We start from the raw sequence: 23582 nt of genomic DNA on the forward strand, positions 1-23582 counted from the left end.
GATCCCTCCCTCCAACTTGTTTGTCTTCTTTGAGTTAGCTGCTATTTGTTATTAGCTACTTTTTAAGTGTAAGGTTTGGATTTATTGAAACAACAACCGGCGGGGCGATTTAAACGGGCTGATTTATTTGCTGTTGATGGTTCCGGATTATTCTGGTGGGTTCAGTGTTGGGTTGGCGACTCGTGCTGTTGCGTCTGAACCCTAGAGGTATTCAGTATCCCCATACATTGTGCTCTGAAATGTAGATGGGTTGTTCCTCTGGGTTCACGTGGATCCAACCCAACTGAAGAAGGTCCTGAGAACACACACACACACACACGTTTTGATGATGTAATTGGAAAATAATGGCTACAACTAAGAACCGTTCTGCTGATACATGAGAACCGAACCAACGCCCTATCTGCTGTCCTCCTCTTGTCTTTAAACTCCTCTCCCTTTCTTCTTTCTTGTTGACAGACAACATTACTGACGCTACAGGTCTAGGTAAAAGGGGATGAAAGTACAGCGGGGGTTGTCTGTCGCCATCCCTGACCCCCCCCCCCCCTTGCATACCTGTTCATGCTAACACTGAGCAGCAGTGCAGTCCACCTCTATAGGATTATCTACTACAGTCAGCGCTGCCACAGCTTGCAGGTCACATTGGTGACCACCAGGGGGTGTCCTTTACTCGCTCTTATACCAAAGACAAAATAGGTTGGATGAAACGTTTACCTCATAATATGAACCGATCAATCCAGCCTGAAGGTCCGCCTTTAAGAAGGACGTATTATTGCTGTTTATGAAGTCATAGCTTTAAATGCTGGACCCTGGATGCTCTGTCAAACTAAAGACAGACAGTGCTGTGCTTCTATTGGTTCAAATAGACTGCGACTAGTTTCTGTTTTGTAAAGAATTAGTGTCCTTGCAAATTTAAAATAATAATCCTGAATGCAAGATAAGGAACGCAGTATACAAGGGAAATGAAACGACTAAAACATCATCACATTTACAATGATGTGAAAGTAGGAACAACCAACCAGTCTGTGTGTCATTGCCTGTCGCCCCTGGCAACACAGCATCGTTTATCTTATTCACTGACTCTGAACAGCCCTGAATCTACTGACTCATACATGATGACTTGATGTCGGCATTCATCCATGTAAAGTACAAATAAAAGTGAAGCCATCCCAAGCGTGATCCCGACTAAAAGCGGACCGGGCCCGGGGTTTGTCCTCCAGGATGTCCCGCCCGATTACGGTGCTTCCCACTCAGCTGCCTGCGATGATACGATGAGTGGAAGTGCTGTAGGGTTGAGACTGAACTGCTGTCTACACATCCCTCCATCCTCCCTCTGCTTGTCTGCTGCTATGTGCTGTCAGGGATTGAAGAAGCCGTCTCTCACCTGCTCAGGTCATCATTGGCTTTGATTGGCTCCCACTGTGGCCATCATGATCCGGAGTTCACATCCATGTTGACCTGTGACCTATGATTTCTGACCCAATCCCTGATGGTGCACCCTTTCAAAGCTTCTTCCTGTCTGTCACTAGAGATACGCGGACCTTCCGGGGTTTTAGTTTCTCCTCTTTGGACACCATGTCTTGAGGATGCTGCTGTTTTGGGAATGCTGATGGGATTCATCCTCGCATGTGGATGTCAAAATGGGGGAAACATTTTGACAAATGATGCGGCTTGAGTGTGCTGTGGATGATGAATCAGCACTTGGCTTGCGACTCACTCCATGGCTTGATCATCTTGCTTCTGCTCTTACTGAACAGTCACGTCACCCTGGCATCTATTGCACCTGTTCACCTGGTCCGTACTGGGATCTCAGGTAAGGTGGCATGTGGCTGTGGGCTGAACCGACCTCACTGGGCTGGTCATCCTGTTCTAACCCTCACATGGCGGTTTCAGGATATGCTCGCAAACTAGCCTGGCGATACAAGCATGCTGTTTGGGGTTGTTGAATGGGGGGAAATGTTTGGGGTATTACCAATGGGGCTATTCACTGGCTGGAGGTGAGCTCACGGTCAAGGTACAGTAAGAATTTCAGATGGAATTTAATGGGAAAAGATGTGCTGGTTCCCAATGGGAGAAGCGGAGCTTGTTGCAAATTGAGGCTAACTGTTAGCAGCAGCTTTATTGTTTTACTTTAGGTTTGATACAGATACAACATTTTGATGGGTAAAAATGTCTCTGATTGTGAAGAAAAACAAAATCCCCTACAAGAACTTATGTTAGGAAGGCAGGGAAAAGAACAGACGGTCCTGCTGAGGCTTTGACTAATGAGAAAACCGAAATGCTGCATCTTTGATAAAATAATTGTTATTTTCTGTTATATATCTTTGTGGCTACAATGAACTAATATAAAAGTACTAGAAAGTTCCTGAATGTTTTCCGTGTGATGCTCATGTTGTAATGGCAGCATGTGTCCTCTGGGTGGCGACTTCTGCTAAGCCCATACAAGATGATGGTGCATATGGATCCCACCACGGAATTCCTGTTTGATGTTTCTGCTTCCTGTCTTTAACCCTTTGCTCTCTCCCACCTCCTCCCTTGTAGTCGAGCTTACCGACGCCTCCGTGGCTTCAGCTTTCTCTCCTACTCCTCTCGGTTCTCTTCCTCCTACCACCATCGCTCCTACAACCATTAGCACTCCGGCCTCCACCCCTCCTACTTCTCCAGCCCCTGCGTCTACTCCCTCTACTACCTCCTCCACCACCACTGCAAGCGAGCCGACTTCTGCCGCCACACGTCCCGTGGCGACTTCTGCTAAGCCCATACAAGATGATGGTGCATATGGATCCCACCACGGAATTCCTGTTTGATGTTTCTGCTTCCTGTCTTTAACCCTTTGCTCTCTCCCACCTCCTCCCTTGTAGTCGAGCTTACCGACGCCTCCGTGGCTTCAGCTTTCTCTCCTACTCCTCTCGCTTCTCTTCCTCCTACCACCATCGCTCCTACAACCATTAGCACTCCGGCCCCTGCGTCTACTCCCTCTACTACCTCCTCCACCACCACTGCAAGCGAGCCGACTTCTGCCGCCACACGTCCCGTGTTGGCCACCACCAGACACACTGATATGAACCAGTGGGGTACATGTTGTCCTACCTTGTGTTGCGCTTTAGTTGGCCTTGAACCCTAACCCTCATGGATGTGAAGAGACCGTTACCTTCTCCCACCTGACGAAACAGGAAACGACATCTGGGCTGCATTCCGATAAGCTGTGCTTGACCTGCTGTGCAAAAAGTGGGGAATTACTTCAGAATATTGGGATGTAGCCTGCTGCTATCCTCCTGGTCAGGCAGTGAGAATCCTCCTTTTTTTATTTTATTAAATCTATTTAGTAACTATTCTGAGTTACCTTCACCACTGGAGTGATGAATGTCGCCTGTGATATTGGCAGAATTCACCATCTTTATCTGCTGTTGTGTTCAGTTAGCGTAGCCGTAGCGTCTACTCTAAACCAGAAGTAAGCATTTCTGCTCGGTGGTTCGTGGACAGGAAAATTCCCCACACTTTTCCCGTCTGTGAATTTTCTGCCCACGAACACATTAGACTTACTTCTGGCTTTGAGTGGACCGTGGGTCGGGTTAGGATTGGGACTCTAGTCTTGAGACCCATGCATTGGTCGAAATGAAGCCCCGTGTGTGGTTTTTATATCTGTGGCCTCTCTGCCCCTTGCCCCCGACCTTTAACCCTTCTACCCCAACCCCCCCCTTTGTGTAGTGCCCCCAGCGTGGAAGATCTGGAATCTGACGGTGGAGCCTAACAGTAACTACGCTAACGTCAGCTGGAGTCACAACTTCCCGGCCGGCAGCAGCGAGTTTGTGCTAGAGTTCACACTGGACAGTAAGAAAGCAGACCGGGCCCAGCCTGAGCGAGACCGGGTCCGACCCAGAAGCTCGTCCTGACTGCTGATAAATGACCGGAAGGGCATTATTTCATAGGGCAGGCAAAGCACAGAGAAAATACGTTCAGCATCTTTTGTTCAGAGCCGCACCGCCGGCATCCTTTCTGTTAGCATCAATGCTAATGTAGCTTTTTCCAGCCCACTCGTTCAGTGGGTTGTGTGAGTTTGGGTCAGAATTCTGTAAGTAGCAGAAAACGACTTGAGGCCGCTCAACTGAATGGATATGGTCTTCTTTCACACCTCAGTGGCAGGTTTTTGTTTTTCCCTAGAGCTTTATTTAAATCTCTAAGTATTCAGCGTGAGGAGAAAACGTAAGGAAGGGAAGATCTTTGTGAAAAAAACTGGAAATGTGTCATGTCTCTGTCGCAGCAGCTTCTCCTCTGTTGACGAATGTAATGTTTTCACTTGATGGCTAACGTTAGAATAGCAGAAGGTATGCTATGCTAACCCTGCAGCCTGTCGCTATTCCCCTGTTCTTTGTACATACGTGTTGGTCAGCATCATGCCTTCCCTAACGTCTGTGCCGTGCACCATCGCAACGGCTTCTTTTGCTTTGAATGGCTGCTCGGCTTGCGCTTCTCTGATTCGCCGTTTGAATCTATCCGTGCTTCCATAATCACCTGCTTTTGGTTTGGAATGATAAAATGCCAGCACTTCCCTGGCATTGTATGTCCAGGGAAGTGCTGTAAATGATCCGCTGTGTTTAAACAGTAGTTTAAATCAGCGCTGGAACACATTAGGGTGACCCGAGAGGAAATGAGGGCAGCTGCATGCTGGGAATTATTGCAGTGGAATCTGACTCCTGGTTTGTCTGTTAAAAGAAGCTTTCTTTTCTTGGAGGTCGTCAGCTCCTCTTCTTCCTCCTCGTCTTCCTCGTTAGTTTACGGCTGTTATTTTTAGTAACCTGTATCACGTGACCAAGAAGATTCACAGGAGATTGTTACATTGGAGAAAATCTGGCCGTTTTTCAAAATAAAACACATTTAATTCTAATAATAGATTCAACGGGGATTGTATAAATGAGTTAATCTTTCTCTGCGGCCCGGTAACAATTGCCTCACGGACCGGTACCGGGCCGCGGGCCGGCGGTTGGGGACCATGATTTATAAGATATGTTTCTAAATGAAACCTACTTGACCTGAATGTCATCTTTTATTTAGGAGGCCTTCTTGAACACACTTTCATTCAAACCAGGACTTTGTGAAGCGTTTCTTTTGTTCAACTACTAAAACCCGGCGCAGGTCGTCTCGGATGGATTCACGTTGGATGAAGCCAGATGACATTTTTCAGACAATTGAATTCCGCTCAGATTTGGTACAAACTTTTTAGATTGTAAATCTTTATTTGTCGTGGTTGTAAAGACAGCTGGCATCCTCTCGTGCGTCTGCCTCAGACGTTCTGTCGGTAAAGGCATGGCTTCAAAATGCCTTCAGGCAGATGATTGGCTGACAGCATGGTGCATGACGTCACCGCCGTGCTGCCCCTCCTCTCACCACGACCCCGGTCACGCTCATTGCTCAGCCTTCCAGAAGAAGAAGGTTGCTGGTTTGCTGCCGCTGCTTTATATTTGGACCTCATGGAGAGAAGCGATAAGTGTGCAGTGGGTTATGTGGAACAAAGGCCACACCCCCCTGGAGTGTGATTGGCCCCTCTCTTGTGTCTCCAAGGCGAGAAGACGGTGAAAGTTATAATGGTGAAACAGCACCCCCCCATTACGGTGGCGGATCTGAGCCCAGGCGCCGAGTACCACCTGAGGGTTTACTCCCATGAGCTCCACAGCATCAGCAGCCAGTCGGTCACCTTTAAGACCAAACCAGGTGAGACGGCACCTGGCCAGGTGGAGCTGGGCTTCCAGCCAGGTGGGCCACTCTGGCAGTAGTTTGCAGTAACCCAGTCGAGACTGGGTGAGTTATTATGGTCTGTTTTTTTTTTTAATCCTACATGTTATTCCAAAGGTAAAGATGGAACCAGGTCGTTCCGGGTCAGCGCTGAATCCTGACATGTTCTGATCCAGCTCCTGGATGAGTTCCGGGTTCCGATAATACAGAGACATACAGAATGAAAGCTGCTAATCATCTAAGGGCCAGCTTCATTTCTACTTAACTGTGGAAGGTTAACCATAACAAATGTACGATTTCAATCAGGAAAGGACCAGACAGTTCTGGAGAATACGAGAGTCCGGTACTGGATGGAACCTGGGACCGAAGGCTCGGACTGACTATTAGTGAGGATTTAGACATTTTACGGGACCAGTTCAACCAGAAAGCAAAAAAGGTTTGATCAAAAAGGTTTCTTGGAGCTCTACAGGAAAACAGTGTTAGCATTAGCATTAGCATGAAGGGCCGCTTCCTCTGATGGGTGTACAAGAAGACAAAAACAATAAATATTCCTTAAAGCTTATTTCTATAATTCAGTTTCAGGTTCCCTGGTAATTCAGAATGCTAACAGCTAGCTGCCTCTCAGTTGTGTGTCTGGTACTGATCGCACGGCAACGACTCGGATTTGATTCTGGTTCAGAAACATTTTGTGCTCTTAAGAACTGGTGTCGGTGAGTAATCAGAGTATCTGTCACGCCGTTGTGTGGTAGTGATCGGGGTTCTGCCTCATCATGGAGTCTGGGGCCAATGAAAGGTTGTTGGTTCTGAACCGTTGGGCCCAGTAGAACGCTCACTGTCCAGAAAAACACTCACGGTTGTTCTGTTCTTTCTGTGTGTGTGTGTGTGTGTGTGTGTGTGTGTGTGTGTGTGTGTGTTCTCCAGCCTACATAGACCAGGTAGACATCGCCACCCAAGGCTGGTTCATCGGCCTGATGTGTGCCATCGCCCTCATCATTCTGATCCTCCTCATCGTCTGCTTCATCAAGAGGAGCCGCGGGGGCAAGTACCCAGGTAAGGCCCGACTCCTCTGATTGGAGGAGCACCGGAGGACGACCTGATGGCAGCCAATTAGTCATGTCTGACAATGTGCACCATTACATAGAACGGAAAACAAACAGCCAGTGATGAAGAGGAGCATCATGAGTATCATGATGAAGATCACAATAAAGCAGAGGATTTATGGAGTTTGTTCCTCTGTACTTCATCGATTTATTCCTCATCCCACAGGGGGGCAGCGCTCAATAAAATAATAAAATAAAATATAAAAATAAAATAATCAATAGAAATAAATATTGGTGACGGCTTGAAACTGCCTGTTAATGTGTTGCAGTTTCTGTAATGTCCAGGTGGCGGCGTGTGCGTGGCAGCTGCCTCCAAGCTTCTAGGTGGGTTTCTACCTGTGATGGGCGTGGCTTTAAAGAACTAACAGCCACTGACAGAAAGAATGGCAGCTCAGGAGAGCAGTTACGGCCTTCAGAGCGGGTTTAATCACTAACAGCCTCGTTTCAGGCGTCTGTCCCTCCAACACTCGGCTGAAATCTAAATGCACCACTTCTGTTTCCCGTGGGGTGAACTTAAAGGCCTTTGACTGGTGGCGCTGAGGGCGGTGCGTTTGTGTTGCACACACTGTGTGTGCAACACTCACCGTCGAGCCGACCAGACGAGGCCTTCGTGTGAAAAGTACCTGCAGGAACGTGCTTCATGCTTCATTCTTCTCTCCTCAGTCCGTGACAAGAAAGATCTTCCCTTAGACCCGGTGGACCAGAAAGACCAGGACGGGTCCTTCGATTACCAGTAAGTAGAATCAAACACACCCGAAGATGAACTACACACCTTTAGGTTGTGTGTTTGTCGTATTGTTGTGTTTCATACTGTGTATTTTATGAACTATAGTGTTAGGACTGTTACGAGCTGCCGTCTGTAATGTGTGTGTGTGTTACTGTGTGTAATCTGTGTACGGAGTGTACTGCCTGTAATGTGTAATGTGTGTGTGTGTGCTGTAGCACAGGTCTATACAGTGTGTGTTAGTGATGTGTCCTTTGTCCTTCCAGGTCCTGCTGATCTCTGGCGTCGTTCTTCTTCTCTTAAAGACTAAAACGTGTTTAATTAACCTGCTTGCGGTTTAACCGTGTGTGGGCGGAGCTAAAGCTTTAACTGCTGTACAAACAGGATGTTCTTATTCACCTGCCGAGGCGTAGAGTTCTGGAACATCACTCAGCGCATGCAGCGCATCTTTAAAACAATGTGTGTGTCGTGTGTGAGTCTACCATTAATGCCCCCCTCCCTCGGCCAGCTTTCCTCTGACCCAGCACGCCCTCCTAGCTCTCTACACATCCTCTCTTCTGCTGTCTAACGTGTCCTGTCGTCCTCCTGCCCCCCCCCCCCTCCCCCCTCCCCCTATGCTGAAATGGGTCATCTGTCCCCGACAGGAATGAAAACAAGAACAGGTACTCTGGATTCAGCACGGCATCCCTGTCGGCCTGTGCATGTTGGGGGCTAACAGGCACTTTTCTGAGCTTCAGTGGGCGGGCGGTGGGGGGGGGGATAATCTGAGTGGAGCACCGCCCTCTGTTTGCGCAGGTTCCATTCCTCATGTCAGCAAGGTGAATCTGGGATTGTCCCCCTCTTAGAACTCATCGTTTAATACGCTGGAAGTGACAGATAAACAACACAAACGTGTAAAATGCTTCAAATACCGGGAGTCAGTTCACCTTAGAGTCTTACAGAAAGAACACGCTGACTTCATCCCGTGAATAAAAGAGCATAGAAGCATCCGTCACCATGGCGACACCAGGCTGCTTCCAGCAACAGAAGGAAGGCAGTGATTGACTCCTCTTCTGTCCCAGCTGCGGCGTAAAAGCAAACGTCCTGAAATGACCAACAATAAAATCTATAATGAAGAGCCAGGTGGGACTGTGTGTAAAAACAGCGCTAAAATAAAACAATTAGATCTTTGTCCAAAAGATGTGTCTCTCCTGAGAGATGCTGATGTTACTATGGTAATGAGACACTTCCTGTTTCTGATAAAGCTCGCTGCTCGCCTGCAGCATTGACCCATTGCGCTCATTCTCATTGGCGACATCACGTAGCGACGCCTCCTGAGGTTGTTCACGTTTGTTTTTGGACACGTGGACATAAAGATCAGAAGGAAGCAGAAGGGTTCTGCCTTTAAAACAATATAAATGCCTTTGATGCCACAATGCTGTCTTGTTACAAAAACAAACCCGTTTCAACGTCAAGGCTTCATCAGGGAGGCGGCGGCGAGTTTCGTGGTTCAGGCTGCAGAAACATAAAACTCCAGCAGAGGGCGATGTCTTGGTCAAAGACATTCCTAACGACTAAATGAAAGAGCATCTCATCGGAAAAGACAGCAACTCCCTGATTGGCTTGAAGCTGAATCAGATTGTTGTTTGTTTTTAAGGAGCAGAATAGATGGAACTTTATTAATCCTTTTGGAAGACTGACTCACGGAAATTAAGATGCATGACGATTATTGACAATAACCACATTTTCATTGTTCCAAACAGCACGGTGGAGTTTCCTCTGGAGTTTCCTCTTCTCTTTGGTTTGTTTTCACTCAGTTCATCATCCGCTATAGGAGTGGACTTCTAGAGGTGTGTTAGATATAGATGGACTATTAGTTTAAACTTCCAACTATTGTCAGCAGATGACTAACCAGATTAGTGAGGTGAGGGTTAGTTACCAGATTAGTAGGAAGGTTAGGGTTAGTTACCAGATGATTAGCGAGGTTGGGGTTAGTTACCAGATGATTAGTGAGGTGAGGGTTAGTTACCAGATGATTCGTGAAGTGAGGGTTAGTTACCAGATTAGTAGTAAGGTTAGGGTTAGTTACCAGATTAGTAGTAAGGTTAGGGTTAGTTACCAGATGATTAGTGAGGTCCAGCATGCGCATGACCTTTATCTGAAGCTACACCCTAGACTCTGTCATTTCCCAGGGAACCGGAACACTCTTGAAATGCATTACTTCCTGTGATGCTACTGGCTTGGTATGAGTAAAGAAAGCTAATGCTTGTTCTGTATCGTTTCCCCTGTGCATGAAGTTTTCTTCCCTTTAACATCAGTGAGGAGTCACACCGTCACCCTCTGAGCTGAGATCAAACAGCTCCATCAATGAAATATCATGGAGATCTAATGTCCGACTTTGGCCACCAGTTAGCATGTGTATGCTAATGACTGAGCTGTATTTAACCCTCTACCTATGGACGGTGAGGGCTCACCCGGCCATCACTACGGCCGTAGCACCGGCGAGTCGGTCTCTTTGACCGGAGCACCGGCACCGGTTCTATGGAACCGCAACATCCGGGCATAGACGACAATAGTTATTTGCTCTGCCAGACATTTTTGTGGGGAAATGTAATGGCTGCCTGGATAAACGCTGAGCTCGATAATGCTCAGCAAACCCAGCTTTTAACTTTTAACTTTAAAACCTTTGAATGCTAAGAGGCGAATGCATTCGGACCGGGTCTCCTTTGGGCTCTTGGGTCGGTACGTTGAGCCTTGAAACACAAGCTAATGCCAGGATTAACCAGGACTGATCCTCACCATGGTTCCGCACAAGTGTTGACGAGAAAATGACCGCTTTCAGTTGTATCTTTAGTAGAGCTGAGAGAATAGTCCACCTCCTCCTCTTCCTCCCACTTTAACCAGCAGCTCTCTGCTCTACCTCCGCAGCAGCGACGAGGACCACAAGCCTCTGCAGGGCAGCCAGACGTCGCTGGACGGCAACGTGAAGGAGAGCGACGACAGCCTGGTCGACTACGGCGAGGGCGGCGACGGCCAGTTTAACGAGGACGGATCGTTCATCGGCCAGTACACTGTGAAGAAGGACAAGGATGAGACGGAGGGCAACGAGAGCTCGGAGGCCACCTCGCCCGTCAACGCCATCTACTCACTGGCGTAGCATTGCAGCCCGATCGGCACGACGCACACGCACACACACACACACACACACACACGCACACACACACACACACACACACGTTAAACGGAGCAGACTCAGCTGGGCCTGTCTGGAGACTTCCACAGAGAACAGCTGATCACAGGAGTGGACTCCGACCACAAGCCATTATTTTATTTCCGGTTCGAACGGATCGGCCCCTCGGAGGCGACGCTCGGATTCAGTGGACGGTGCTCGTTTTCCTTTGCACTCTGCCTGCGCTTTACCCACACGGACCTAAAGCGTGCCTGCGGGGCGGCTTTCAGCGCTTGGATGCGTCGACCGGCGTCCTGTCCAGGTTTATCGTCGGCGCAACTGACCTCACTTTGATACGCCCCTCGTCCCTCTGTGGAACGACCCAGTACCCTACACAGAAACTGGCCCCGCCCCTAACATAGCAGCCAATCATCTAACTCGACAGGACTCCAGCAGATACGTTTATCATATTGATATGTAAGCCATGAAAGATGTTGGCGTCATCCACAGCAGGTAGACGATCACATCGATCCTAATGCACCATCACCTCCGTACCGCTTTGTGTTCAACCTGGTTGTTAAGAAGACATGTCGGCTTCCTCCTTTTCCTCTTGCAGGCTTAATCACGTGCTTTTATTCACTTTGCCTTCGAAGACGTGACAGATGAGCAGTGAGCTCTGCTGCAGGGAGTTTAAAAAAAAAGATGCCAAGTAGGGTTTATCATGCATGGTGGTAGTAGAGCAACAGACGTGGAGGGCTGAACAGAGAGGCGCGCTAGCTTTGCTTGAGAAGTCTCAACCCAGCGAGTTCCCCAGTTAGCACGCAAGCTAACGCTGCATTCATACAAATAGGAGACTGGCGGTTCACGCTTCTGCTTTTCTGTTGACTCAGTCTCCTATTAGTTGCACGTGAACACGTGAGCGGTGTATACGTGTGTTTTCTAACGGAGCAGACATTCCATCTTCAATCCAGAAGGGGGATGACTAATGAGGGTTTAAAAAAGATATATCTGTGTATATATATACTCACCCCGGTTTTTCGCTGCTGGGAGCTAAGATGAACTTGAAGATCAAGTGTGAAGCCAGCCTTTGCATTGCTGTTAAAAAAACAAACAGTGTTTTTTTCACATTTTTCTGTTTAAAAGTTGACTTTAGCTTCGAGTGCGCTCAGTGGGTCCAGTTTATTTAACATCCGGACCCTTGAACAGAGACAAATGAGACCCCAAACCCAGTCGGTAAGACATTTCACCTCTGTGAAGGAGACCTCGGAGCCCCACCGAGCTTCTGACCTAACCCTTCCTGCTGTCCTTATATATTTGTAGTGGTTGCTGGTGAAGTGCGGCGGCGTAGAGAGTTACAGCATGAAAATATACAAATTCACAGCCTCGGAAACGAAAGGCTCACTTTATACATTTTTGCACAGGAGAAAAGAAAACGGATGTTTAACGTACATTTCGCTCACCTGCCGACCTTGTGTCCTGTCGTCCACCTGTTCGCTGACCGATTGATCCCCCCGACTGATTATTGGCTTCACCACATTTTTTTGTCACTCACACCTTTCTCACCTGCATCTCATTAAAGCCTAAATCAAACCGAGTTTCACTGCGGTTAGCGAATGGAGTGTATTTCAAATATTTATTTCATATTTCTATTCATTACATATGTGATAGTATTGATATATTAGTTTTTAAAGTAATGACATGCTTATTTTGTTGTTTTACATCACAAGTAGCCAAAATAACGATGTCGCCATTATCTTTTGTTGTTCCGAGCCATTAAACACAACAGTATGTTTGAGATATTTTAGTAGCAGCTGCCTTTTCTGCTGTAAACAACAACAGCAAAGGAATACCTGCCATCATACATGAAACACGTCTGTCCGCTGTGCTGCTCTTCTTGTGCTCATGTTGTATTTCTGTGTTGCTATTCAGATTTATGTAACCTTTCCGCCTGCGTCTGATTTGTTTGACATATTTGATATTCTGTACACACAGGTCTTGAAATAACATCTTTGTAAATATTTAAAGTCCCCAGAACAGAACGCTTTATCCCAAACGAACGGTCACAAGTCGGTTTCCACCGAGCGAAACGTGGCGGGACCGTCGTTTTTTCTCTCGCGTACCTTTGCCAAACATTTGCACTCTAAAAACGAAAGCCGGATTTATCCTACGTTGTGCGTCGCCCTCTGCTTTGACCTTGTGACTGCCGTTCTGATTTCATGTGGTGAAGGGGGCATTAAATGGGGATGCAGGCGCTCCTGCGGGTCTGTTGCGTCGCTGCACTAAAGTTGCTAGTCGTCCTTAAAAACTTTAGCTTGGGAATCGGAACAAGCTCGGCTTCTCTGTCCGGTCAGATGCTTGAAATCCGAAGCTCCTCCCTCCTAACATGACCGAGGCTGCACAAAGTGTGACTAAAACCGAATCGCTAAATTATTCTGGACCTGTTTTCGCAACCAAGTGGTGCTGCAGAAAACCAGGAAGAACAAGCAGCTGAGACCAAAACGGGAAGCACGGCTGCACCGCCGCGTCTCACATGGCCGTCTAACCGAACAAGAGAATCGTGCTGACGTGCTTTGTTCTTTTTTGATTAGACATCAGCTGCTCTTGCTGGCGTCTGCATCGTCCATGAAGGGGGGGGGGGGGGGGGGGGGGTCAGGTCAATGTGCAGCTTTGTGCAGCTTTGTGCTGTCCTTCATGTCCATCAGATTTTCAGCTGTCTTTCTTTAAACGACTTCTCACATCTTGTTTTTAACGTGTAACAGAGCAGCTTGTCAGAGTTCTGCTAAAATAACAGCTTTTGTGAGGTATATACTCAAAGAAAGAAATATATCCACCATGTATGCGTGTATGACGAGATGTTGCATCTTCTGCTAGCGGCGCCTCCTTTATAGTAAAGCTATCTCCTTTTCTCTACCTACTGCTCCTGGTCTCTTTATCTCTCGTTCAACCTCTCATTGTACCGTCATGGAACTGGATGTGGTAGAGATTCCTCTGGATCAAGTCAACCTGTGGGAAAACCGAGGTCTGCTGTGAACTGGACGCCCCGGCCAATGAGGATGGGTTGGGTAAGTGGTCATGTGGTTTCTGGCCAATCGCGGCTGCCAGATAGGCAAGGGGTGTGTTCAATACGGACGCAGGAAACACCTTATTTGGTCTATGAACTGGTCTATTTCCGATGAAAACAAAATCTAAATACAGAATAACAAGGTAAATAAAAATATAAAAGTTATATTCTCAAAGCAAAACAATGATTAGATGCTTAAAAGTTCAAATTATTTTATTTGTTTATTAGTAATATTGATGTGAGATTAATCTACCCACAGAATGATGGTAGTGAAAACCTGCTCGCAAAAGGCAACATTCCAGTAGGGAACGTGAGCGATGGACAGAACCCTTAAATGCCTCCTCACTTTGATGTTTAGTGCATCCCAACAAAACACGAGGAGTTAGCGACTGCTAACTAGCTGCATGTTGCTAACTCTCCCATCTATCTTAAAGGCTTCAGAAAACAATAAATTCTGGCCGGGGTTTCGCGAGACACGCTATTTGCCGAGAACGCGAACTGATAACGAATTGTGTGAACAAAGTCGTTATCCCGTTTTAGGTTCTGCTCTAAGGCTACACCTTAACGTTAAACACACACCTTCTTCCTGTCAAGGAAAACCCAACAAAGGACTTGTTTTGCTCAGGATTTACTTTATTTCAGCTGTACATGACTTTAATAAGACAGAATATGTTTGTGAACTTCCAAATTATTTGTTGCTGATTTAACTTTTCTAATTTGGGCCTTTAAATATGTGCTGTAGGAAAAAACAACAGTAAATTTGACAGACTGAAGTTTTCAAAAGCAGCATCTGTAGCAGAACTTCTCTCGAAAAAGATCAACCATAACGTGCGCTGTAAATACAAAAAAACAAAATGTCAGAGACACAAGAAGGAAATGAAGCCTCCTGTCTGAAAGAATGAGAGAAGGTAGGACTTCTCTGGAGGCTGAAACTTAGAGGAACAACATTTTCTTTCATTCCTAAAGAGGCAAACATCCGTTGAGCTGTTCAGACATTCCAGGAACATTAACAGCTTCTGTTTCAGGAAACGTTTCAGGTCTGCTCAACCTGATTTTCAGCCATTACACTAAATATGTTCATATCTACACTCAAACTTGTCCTTTTCATGATGTGGCTGGAGAAATACTTTTTTGACCATTGATCACAGAACAAGAAGACTTGCCCCGGATATCCTCTTGTATTGCCGTGAGCGCCAGTGTCTTCGTTTGCCGCCTGCAACAAGGAAAGATTTTTATCAAGACTCGTTGAGTGTGTGTGTGTGTGTGTGTGCGTGCGTGCATTTATGTGCATGTGTGTAATGTCCATTCATCTTCGTGAAAGACGAGACGACCATAACGGTCTCATCTTCACGGGTGTTGCTGGAGCCTATCCCAGCTGAATACGGGCGAAAGGCGGGGAACACCCCGGATGAGACGCCAGCTCTTCACGGGGCCACACATAGACAGACAACCACTGAAGTACACACTCACACCTACGGATAATTTCAGCTGCGTGTAATAAATAGAGTTTAAGAAGAATTTATACACTGGGGATTAAAAAAGTATCTAAATTAAATACAATTAATTCAATTACATGATCTCAGCATGAAAAGACCCCCCCCCCCCCCCCCTCCTTGGAGAAGGAGTTCAACTCAATGATTGCAGTAAACGTGCTGTTATAACCAGTGAATAACAACAACATCTCTCTGTTGAACATTAGAAATCAAACTACAATCAACATGACATATTTATTCTCCTTTTGTGTTTTTCTGCCTTGCTGTATATTGTTGTACACGCTGTATTTTAATATGTTGTACTTTCGTGTTCAAGCTACATTGGCCACGGCTGCCATGTTACGATTTCTAAATTAAACGGGACAAATGATGGCAGAAACTCAAATTAAATCCCTCTGCGTCTTTGGGAATGCCGGCAGTAACGACTATTCACTGTTTCTACTCTGTTTCTTCCACATATTGGGGAAAAAGACTGAGGATCGGGTTTCTAGTTCTGGTTTTGGACACAGCCTTGGCTCTGTAAACACAAACGCAACACTTTTTCAACCAGTAAAGGGTTAACCAATTCCATTTCAGTCTCTGCTTTCTGTTGGTTGTGGTGAGTTCACTTGCACGACTACTGTTTATGCTACCGTCTACCTGCTGCCTGCTTTCTGATGGATTTCTACCCTCATCATTATTTTTTTATTATTCTAATACGATATTTACTATTTCTCATAATTATTTGTTATTTCACAGTCTCATTTAAAACATGAAATACTGGCATGATGCTAAACACTGGTGGTACTCCATCATGAGATTATGCTGTGATAAATAATCTGCTCACCGCGAAGTTGAGATCATCGGGCTGCTCCTTCTTTGTCTGCGTCACAACTAGAACACAAGTTAATCAGACATAACTTTTATACTTTTAATCATCTTGATTTCTTTTTCTCCAAAGGGGTGGGGCTTCTCGCATCTCATTGCTTTAAGGAGTTTCTGACTTTGACAAAGAACGGTGCTGTTTGTCATCCGATCCAACTCTTTCCTTGATAAATGGGGCAATGACTCACTAAAACGTTTCCATGGCGACACAAAACGTGTCGGAGTCTAGATGAGATCACTTTAACTGATAGGAAGTTATTCTTCTCGTCCAGCAGTGAAAATATTTGTCCTGTAAAGTTCAATCTTTGTTTTTACATCCTGTCTTCTCACTAAGGATTGAGTGGCTGATTGACAGCACACAGACCCACAGGAGGACTGACCTGGATGATCTGGAACTTCAGATTCTTGTGCCAAGACACAGGAGCTGAGCAGAAACAGCATGATCATCACTTTGACCTTGCCTGTGGAGGCTGCAGAGACACGAAGGAAACCATGAGACGTCATAAAATAATGGATTACCGGTTCAATGACTTTATTAATGGCAAGTCTCGCTGGTACAGCTTTCAGTCGGTTCAATGCAATCAGCAGCCGCGGGGAGGCAGGTGAGTCCCTGCCTCACCTGTCCATCCGAGCACAATGTCCAAAGGGTAGTAATCAGGTAAGCAACCGAGTCACAGACTGGTAGCTTCTCATGCAGTTTACCTCACTGAGTGTGGAGGCAAGAAAACACACAATGAAAGGAATGAACAAAATAACATTACATTTAAACTCACACAGAAGTGAATGAATGTTTACTTTTATTCACGAATGCAAAAAAAATAAAATAAAATTGACAACTAAGCTTTTGATTGAAAGGAAACTGAAGACTTGGTAAAATGTAAACAGGAGATTCTCTGAAATCCTTCAAAAGTTCCACGTAGCAACCGATCTGTTGATGAACGGGTTCTCAGACCCAGTCAGCTTTTATTAACCGGCACGGGAACATCTGATCTACATTTTGCTTTAAGTTGAGTTTAAAATGAGCCGAAAACAGATGTAACCCGTTTTACCAACGTTTGTCAGACTGACCTTGGACGGAACTGGTCCCTGTCCCTCTCGTCACCATGGCAGCAAAAGGTTGTTGTAGAGTTGAAAAGCCTGAAACAAAGGTTTTCCGGCAGTGGAATGTGACGGTCAGTCAGTTTTTACTCAATATATATGTGCTGGTCTGACCTTGTCAGGTGAGGAGGAGGAGGAGGAGGAGGAGGAAGCTTCCAGAGTGTTCACAGTAAATCATGGCCTCCATGGTGTTATTAAAAGGAAATGATCACCCTGTTAAAATTACTGTAACCTTTGCAGTAGTGCAACAATCGATGCTCACACGTCATGCATTGTTAGATCCACCGGATTGTCCTTTGACGGGACTGAATGATGACAGGTTACTGTTGCTGCAGGACATGTGACACCATGGTGATAATAAATCTGATTTTTTTTAAATAAAGTTCAATTTGGGTGACGCAGCGGGTCGCGGTGTTGCATCAGGATGAAGGCCTTTGTGGAGATCCCCTTGGGACTCTCCTGGGATAGTCTCCAGCCCAAGACGGGATCATTAAATACATGCATATATTTCCGTTTAGTTTTCTCACCCTTGAACTGCCACCTTGTCGTGGTGGGGGAGTTTGAGTGCCCGAATGATCCCAGGAGCTATGTTTCGGGGGCTTTGTGCTCCTTGTTGGGCTTCCCAAGGCAAGTAGGTCCCGGGTGATGGGTCAGACTAAGAGCGGTTCAAAAGCCCCTTTGATGAAACTGGGAGCAAGGACCGGAACGACACAACTGGGGCCCCACCCTGGAGCCAGTTCTGGGGTCGGAGCTCATGTGCGAGTGCCTGGTGGCTCGGCCGGGCTCAGCCCGAAAAGAGGATGCACCCCCGACCTCCGGGGGACCCGCCACCCACAGAGGGAACCGCAGGGGACGGGTGCAATGCGGGTTGGGTGGCAGGCTCGACGGCCCGACACCAACAGGGTGTCAGGGCCAAGGAAATTAAACGAAGATGTAACGCATGCATTCAATCATTTAGAAAAATCGATTTCCAATTTATCTTCACCATTTTGTCATTATCATGATTAAGATTTATTTTTTGTTCCGTCTAAATGCACCTGAACAGGACAACAGCATGGTGTCACATGTCCTGCAGCAACAGTAACCTGTCATCATTCAGTCCCGTCAAAGGACAATCCGGTGGATCTAACAATGCATGACGTGTGAGCATCGATTGTTGCACTACTGCAAAGGTTACAGTAATTTTAACAGGGTGATCATTTCCTTTTAATAACACCATGGAGGCCATGATTTACTGTGAACACTCTGGAAGCTTCCTCCTCCTCGTCCTCCTCACTTGACAAGGTCAGACCAGATCCGACACTGGGAAAAAGTCCTTTTCTACTGCAGGTAAACTTTTAACAAGGTGCAGATTCGGACGAGACATTGTCCAGATTAACTCATACACCTGTTCCATGTATGACCCGGGCAACAATGGACTTGAAGCAGGAACATTCTACCTGTTTTTGTTTGCTTGTTTGTGATGTTGGCAATAAGCCTGGTGGTTGTCAGAGAGTTCTCAGTAAATCTTCCACGTCTATCTCCAGCCCGGCTGCTAGACTGTTCCATTATTCATAACCTGCGCGTATATTCAGGAGAAATCGATGGCATTACCTCAACAACCTGCTCCGCTACGAGTCCCTAAACTTGACGTTTGAATGATAGCGAGTGCTTTTATCTGCGGTGTAAATCTACAAACCCAGGAGATCCCTGCTTTTAGCCGTCGCATGTAAAACCTAAAAGCCTGGATTGTAAAACTGTGAAGCGACGGTATTCTGCCTAAAAGCTTTCACACCACCAGACCCCTCATTGATCATTTTACATTCATGTTACAACCCACAACGTACCCAAACCAGAATGTTATTGTCTATTGATTTATCCCTTGCACCCTGGGATGAAATGGATTACGCTAATCCCATTAAACCGCCGCGCCATCTCAGACTTTCGGGAGTGGACACTTTGGCGGTGGCATGTTTTATCAAAGATGGCCTGGGCCATTCCGCCTTGACCCTCTCAACGCTTGTAAAGATTAATGCCCCGTCCCTTCAGAGACGGCCGACCCGACCGTCCTGTCCATCAGAGGATGAAAGCCATTAGTAACCCAATATGTGGGCTGGCAGAGGAGACGGGAGCATCGTGTCCCGGCGTCTCACAGGAAGTGTTGGGTAACTATTACGTCTTCAAGACTCGGGTTTCTGCAGCAGACCAGCCAAAGGTTTTAAAATAAATATGGATGATCTAAAGGAGAGCAGACTTCCAGTTCTGTTATCTGCTCAGCAAACAGAACCTGCATCATGCTTTGGGTCCGATTCTGGGAGATGCCTGCATCTCTGTCCCGCTTCTGCTGCCAAGTTACAACTGGATGCAGAAAAGATGGTGAAGATTAGGCTCTAGGTTTCCTTCGTCTTCAGGGTCAGGGTGTGAACACATTCGAGACATTTTTACTTGACAGTGACTTCCTGGTTGTGAGCTCATATTAGAGAATCTTATTTGGTCTCATTAAAAAAAAAAAAGTCAATTGTTTGGTTACTGAGTTGAATAACTGGTTAGCGAGTTTCAGCCTTTCGTCGCGCTCTGATTGGTGCGTTTCACGTCACTAATTAGCATACGTTGCTCCGGAGTGTCTCCAGTCATGGGTTCATGTTTTCGGTGCTTACCTCTGTAACCTGATCAATGGCTGAAGCACAATTCATTACACAGTGAGTCACGACCCGCAGATCTATCAAAGGCTATTTGGGACCGTCCTAAAAGCCGGGAGTCACTTAATGAATAATCCTGTCACCAGATTATCACTAAATCCATCTGGGTTGCTGGGACCCGCACCCATGTTGATTTAGACCGTTTGCAGGAACAAGTTTGAAGATGATGTTGTGCCCAGATAAAAGATGGACGCTATTCTTTCTCTTCCTTCATCTTTATTAGATTTGCCTGTTTTATCCTAGAGGTGTAGAGCGAAAGGAAAACCTGCCTCCATCTGACCCAGTAACTTGAACTTCTGTCTGCTTGATTAGCGGAGGTAGTCGCTCTACTGAATTTAAATGTTAATTCCCAGGGGTCCCATGATTTTTGTCTTCCTTTCAGTCTCTTTACAGGAACTCAATGAGTAAAAATTTGCACAATAATGTCCCTTCAAGGAATAGATGGACTAGCGGAGGTGTGTAAAGTAACTTCTGTAAAACAAAACGGTGAATAAACAGATTTCCACGGGGTCTCGGATGCTGCGGCGTGTTAGCTTAAACCGGCAGCCTCACCCGCCAGCCAGCCAATCAGGGACTCGTCCAACCACTGGGACTTAATCTCCTCAAGTGCTCAGGTCGAATCTCTTTCAGACAGGATCTGGTTTGAGTCATCGCTTTAAAGGATGAGATCATTGCCTAAAATCTTCAATGCTATAAATCTTTGTCCTGAAAGTGATATTAAAGCCACGACCTGCGAATTCTGCAACGACCCCTGCAAACATTCGCATCCCGCTCTGGGCCGTAATGAGAATGGATTGGACGCACCGTCCGGCGGCGAGATGGGAAGGAATCTCCGCAGGGAGACGGAAATCCTGGAAGCTGAACGTCGAACCTCAGCCAGGCGTCAAGGAAAGACAAATGACAGGAGGGACACGCTTGAGTGAGGACGTCCCTGCATCCGACCTGAGATGAGATCAGGCCAGCTCTGTGAAATCCTGAAAGAATGTTGCAGTGCAATGATGACATCACACATTTGTCCAGTGATGACCAGCTGATGGAAGCGCTTTGTAAAGAATGGGTGAGCTAGCTGCTAACTGCTACTAGCGCTGTGGATTTTAGCCATTAATCTTATTTACTGAAAACTATTCAAGCCAATCAATCTCGAGGTAACCTCCATCCATCTTCGTACGATCTCAATCGCCGCTTTATCCGCCCTGCGGGTCACAGGCGTCGCTGGATCCTATCCCAGCTGACTACGGGTGAGAGGTGGGGTACACCCCGGATGAGACGCCAGCTCATCGCGGGGCCACACGTCGACAGACAACCACTCACCCCTTATTGATCATTTTGGAGTGATTACGTCACCGATGGCGACGGCCCGGTGACATCACAACACGGATGGATGGAAGTCAGTAAAATGCGTCGAGATACAAGTGAGAAGCAGGTGACCCGATCGAAACAGGATCAGCAAGCCTTGAACCTGCTCCAGACATCCACTTCCAGGGTCACAGTTGACGGAGTCCATAGATACGCCACACCGCTGCTGCGCAGAGCCAACTCCATCACCCTCCAAGCCCCTATGGAAGCAGTTCTGCCAAGTCTTCGTAGCACCGAGAGAAGACTCGCCAAAGACCCACAACGTGCCGAGGCATATTGTCAGGAGATCCAGAAACTAGAGAAGATGGGCTACATAGCCGTGGTGCCACCCAAGCTAGCTACATCAACCCCAGAATCCTGGTTCATACCTCATCATATGGTGCGGCACAACGGTAAACACAGAATTGTCTTTAACTGTTCTTTCCAGTATCAAGGGAAGTCCCTCAACGACCTCCTACTCCCTGGACCTGCCCTAGGTCCATCATTGCTAGGCGTCCTTATTCGGTTTCGACAGTACCCAGTCGCAGTGAGCGGTGACATCAAAGGTATGTTCCACCAGATACGGCTTCTACCAATTGACAAACCAGTTCTGCGCTTCATCTGGCGAGATATGAAGAGGACAGAAGCACCAAATATCTACGAATGGCAAGTCCTGCCATTTGGCACCACATGCAGCCCATGCTGTGCTATCTATGCCCTGCAGCGGCACGTTCGTGACACAAGTAAGTCCAAGAGTGATCTTGTTGACTGCGTTGAGCAGTCATTTTATGTGGATAACTGTCTTTACAGCACCCACACAGAGGAGGAAGCAAAAACCTTCATCGAAAGCCTGCGAGAGCTGCTCTACACCGGGGGCTTTGAGATACGTCAATGGGCCAGTAATGCTCCGGCTGTCATGGAAGACCTTCCACCAGAAGCCAGATCCGAAAACAGTGAGTTATGGCTTTCTCAGTCCAGCACGGACCTTCAGGAACCAACTCTCGGGTTGCGTTGGGACTGCATCAATGACGCCCTGAGGTATAAGCATAGACCCGCGGAGCAAACCGAACCTACTTTGAGGAAAATCTATCAAGTACTCGCCTGTCAGTATGATCCACTAGGCTACATAGTACCATTTACTACTAGAGCTAAGATTCTTGTCCAAGATCTTTGGAAGGAGCAAACCGGCTGGGATGACCCGATCCAGCCACAGAGCCTGCAAGACAGATGGTTCGCTTGGGAAGGAGAGATTCCTGACCTAGTCCAGATGGAACTTCCCAGATGTTATGCACCAGTGTCTGCGGACTCCCCAACCTCAACTAGAGATCTCCACATCTTCTGTGATGCCTCTGAGAGAGCGTACGGATCTGTTGCTTACCTACGGACAGAAGATGCACAGAAAAGGGTCCATATCTCCTTTGTCCTGGCTAGATCGCGTGTAGCACCTAAGAAGCAACTCTCCATGCCTCGGTTAGAGCTGAGTGCCGCTCTCACCGGTGCCCAACTAGCCCATCTACTCCAAGCCGAGCTGACCTTACCCATCAGAAAGGTCACCCTCTGGTCAGACGCCACCACTGTCCTTCACTGGATCAGGTCAGAATCCTGCAACTACAAGGTTTTCGTTGGCACACGGGTAGCGGAGATTCAGAGCCTTACAGATGTGGAAAACTGGAGGTATGTAGAAAGCACGAACAACCCTGCTGACGATATCACGCGGGGCAAGACATTGAAGGAGCTGTCCCGACCTCACCGCTGGCACCAAGGCCCTGACTTTCTGCGTCACACCGAGGATCAATGGCCGAACAACCGATCAGTCTACCCAGAGCCTGAGAATAACGAACTGAGGAAACCCTCCTTTTGTGGACAGGTGACTGTTGACTCCTGCCCTCAACTCCCTGACGTCAGCATGTTCGCCACATGGAAGGAACTCTTACAAGCAACAGCGCAGTCCCTACACGGGGCGGCCGATCCAAGCTCTAACTCGCCAAGTGAAGCGGCAGATTACATCAAAGCAGAGAATCTCCTCTTAAAACAGGCACAGTTAGAGTCATTCCCAGAAGAGGTGAAGGCGCTCATCTCTGACCGACCCCTATCAACCTCCAGTCGTTTGGGCTCCCTATCCCCAGAACACGATAGGGACACAGGACTCCTCAGAGTCGGGGGAAGGTTACGAAGAGCGGAGCAGCTAGAGCCAGACACCATCCACCCGGTCTTACTAGACCCAAAGCACCCTCTTACCAATCTTATCATCCAGGCCTGTGATGAGAACCTTCTGCACCCTGGACCTGAAAGAGTCCTGGCAGAACTACGTCGTCGGTTTTGGATTTTACGAGGGAGGGAAGCAATTAAGAAGT

At 47.1% G+C, this 23582-nt stretch overlaps 1 protein-coding gene across 1 annotated transcript in view; it reads left to right on the forward strand.

Annotated features, from left to right (window-relative positions):
- The window catches only part of nfasca (neurofascin homolog (chicken) a), a 32448-nt gene extending 21341 nt beyond the window's left edge, over window positions 1-11107 (forward strand). Inside the window, exons 27-35 of the mRNA XM_068742482.1 lie at window positions 457-483; window positions 2539-2668; window positions 2950-3071; window positions 3706-3828; window positions 5557-5706; window positions 6649-6777; window positions 7491-7560; window positions 8172-8213; window positions 10459-11107. Coding sequence (XP_068598583.1) covers window positions 457-483; window positions 2539-2668; window positions 2950-3071; window positions 3706-3828; window positions 5557-5706; window positions 6649-6777; window positions 7491-7560; window positions 8172-8213; window positions 10459-10687 — 1022 coding nt within the window. The 3' untranslated portion in view covers window positions 10688-11107. The remainder of the gene's footprint in view (window positions 1-456; window positions 484-2538; window positions 2669-2949; window positions 3072-3705; window positions 3829-5556; window positions 5707-6648; window positions 6778-7490; window positions 7561-8171; window positions 8214-10458) is intronic.
- The last annotated feature ends 12475 nt before the right edge of the window (window positions 11108-23582 follow it).

Source organism: Brachionichthys hirsutus, chromosome 8 (genome assembly GCF_040956055.1).
Source record: "Brachionichthys hirsutus isolate HB-005 chromosome 8, CSIRO-AGI_Bhir_v1, whole genome shotgun sequence".
NCBI classification, from domain to species: domain Eukaryota; kingdom Metazoa; phylum Chordata; class Actinopteri; order Lophiiformes; family Brachionichthyidae; genus Brachionichthys; species Brachionichthys hirsutus.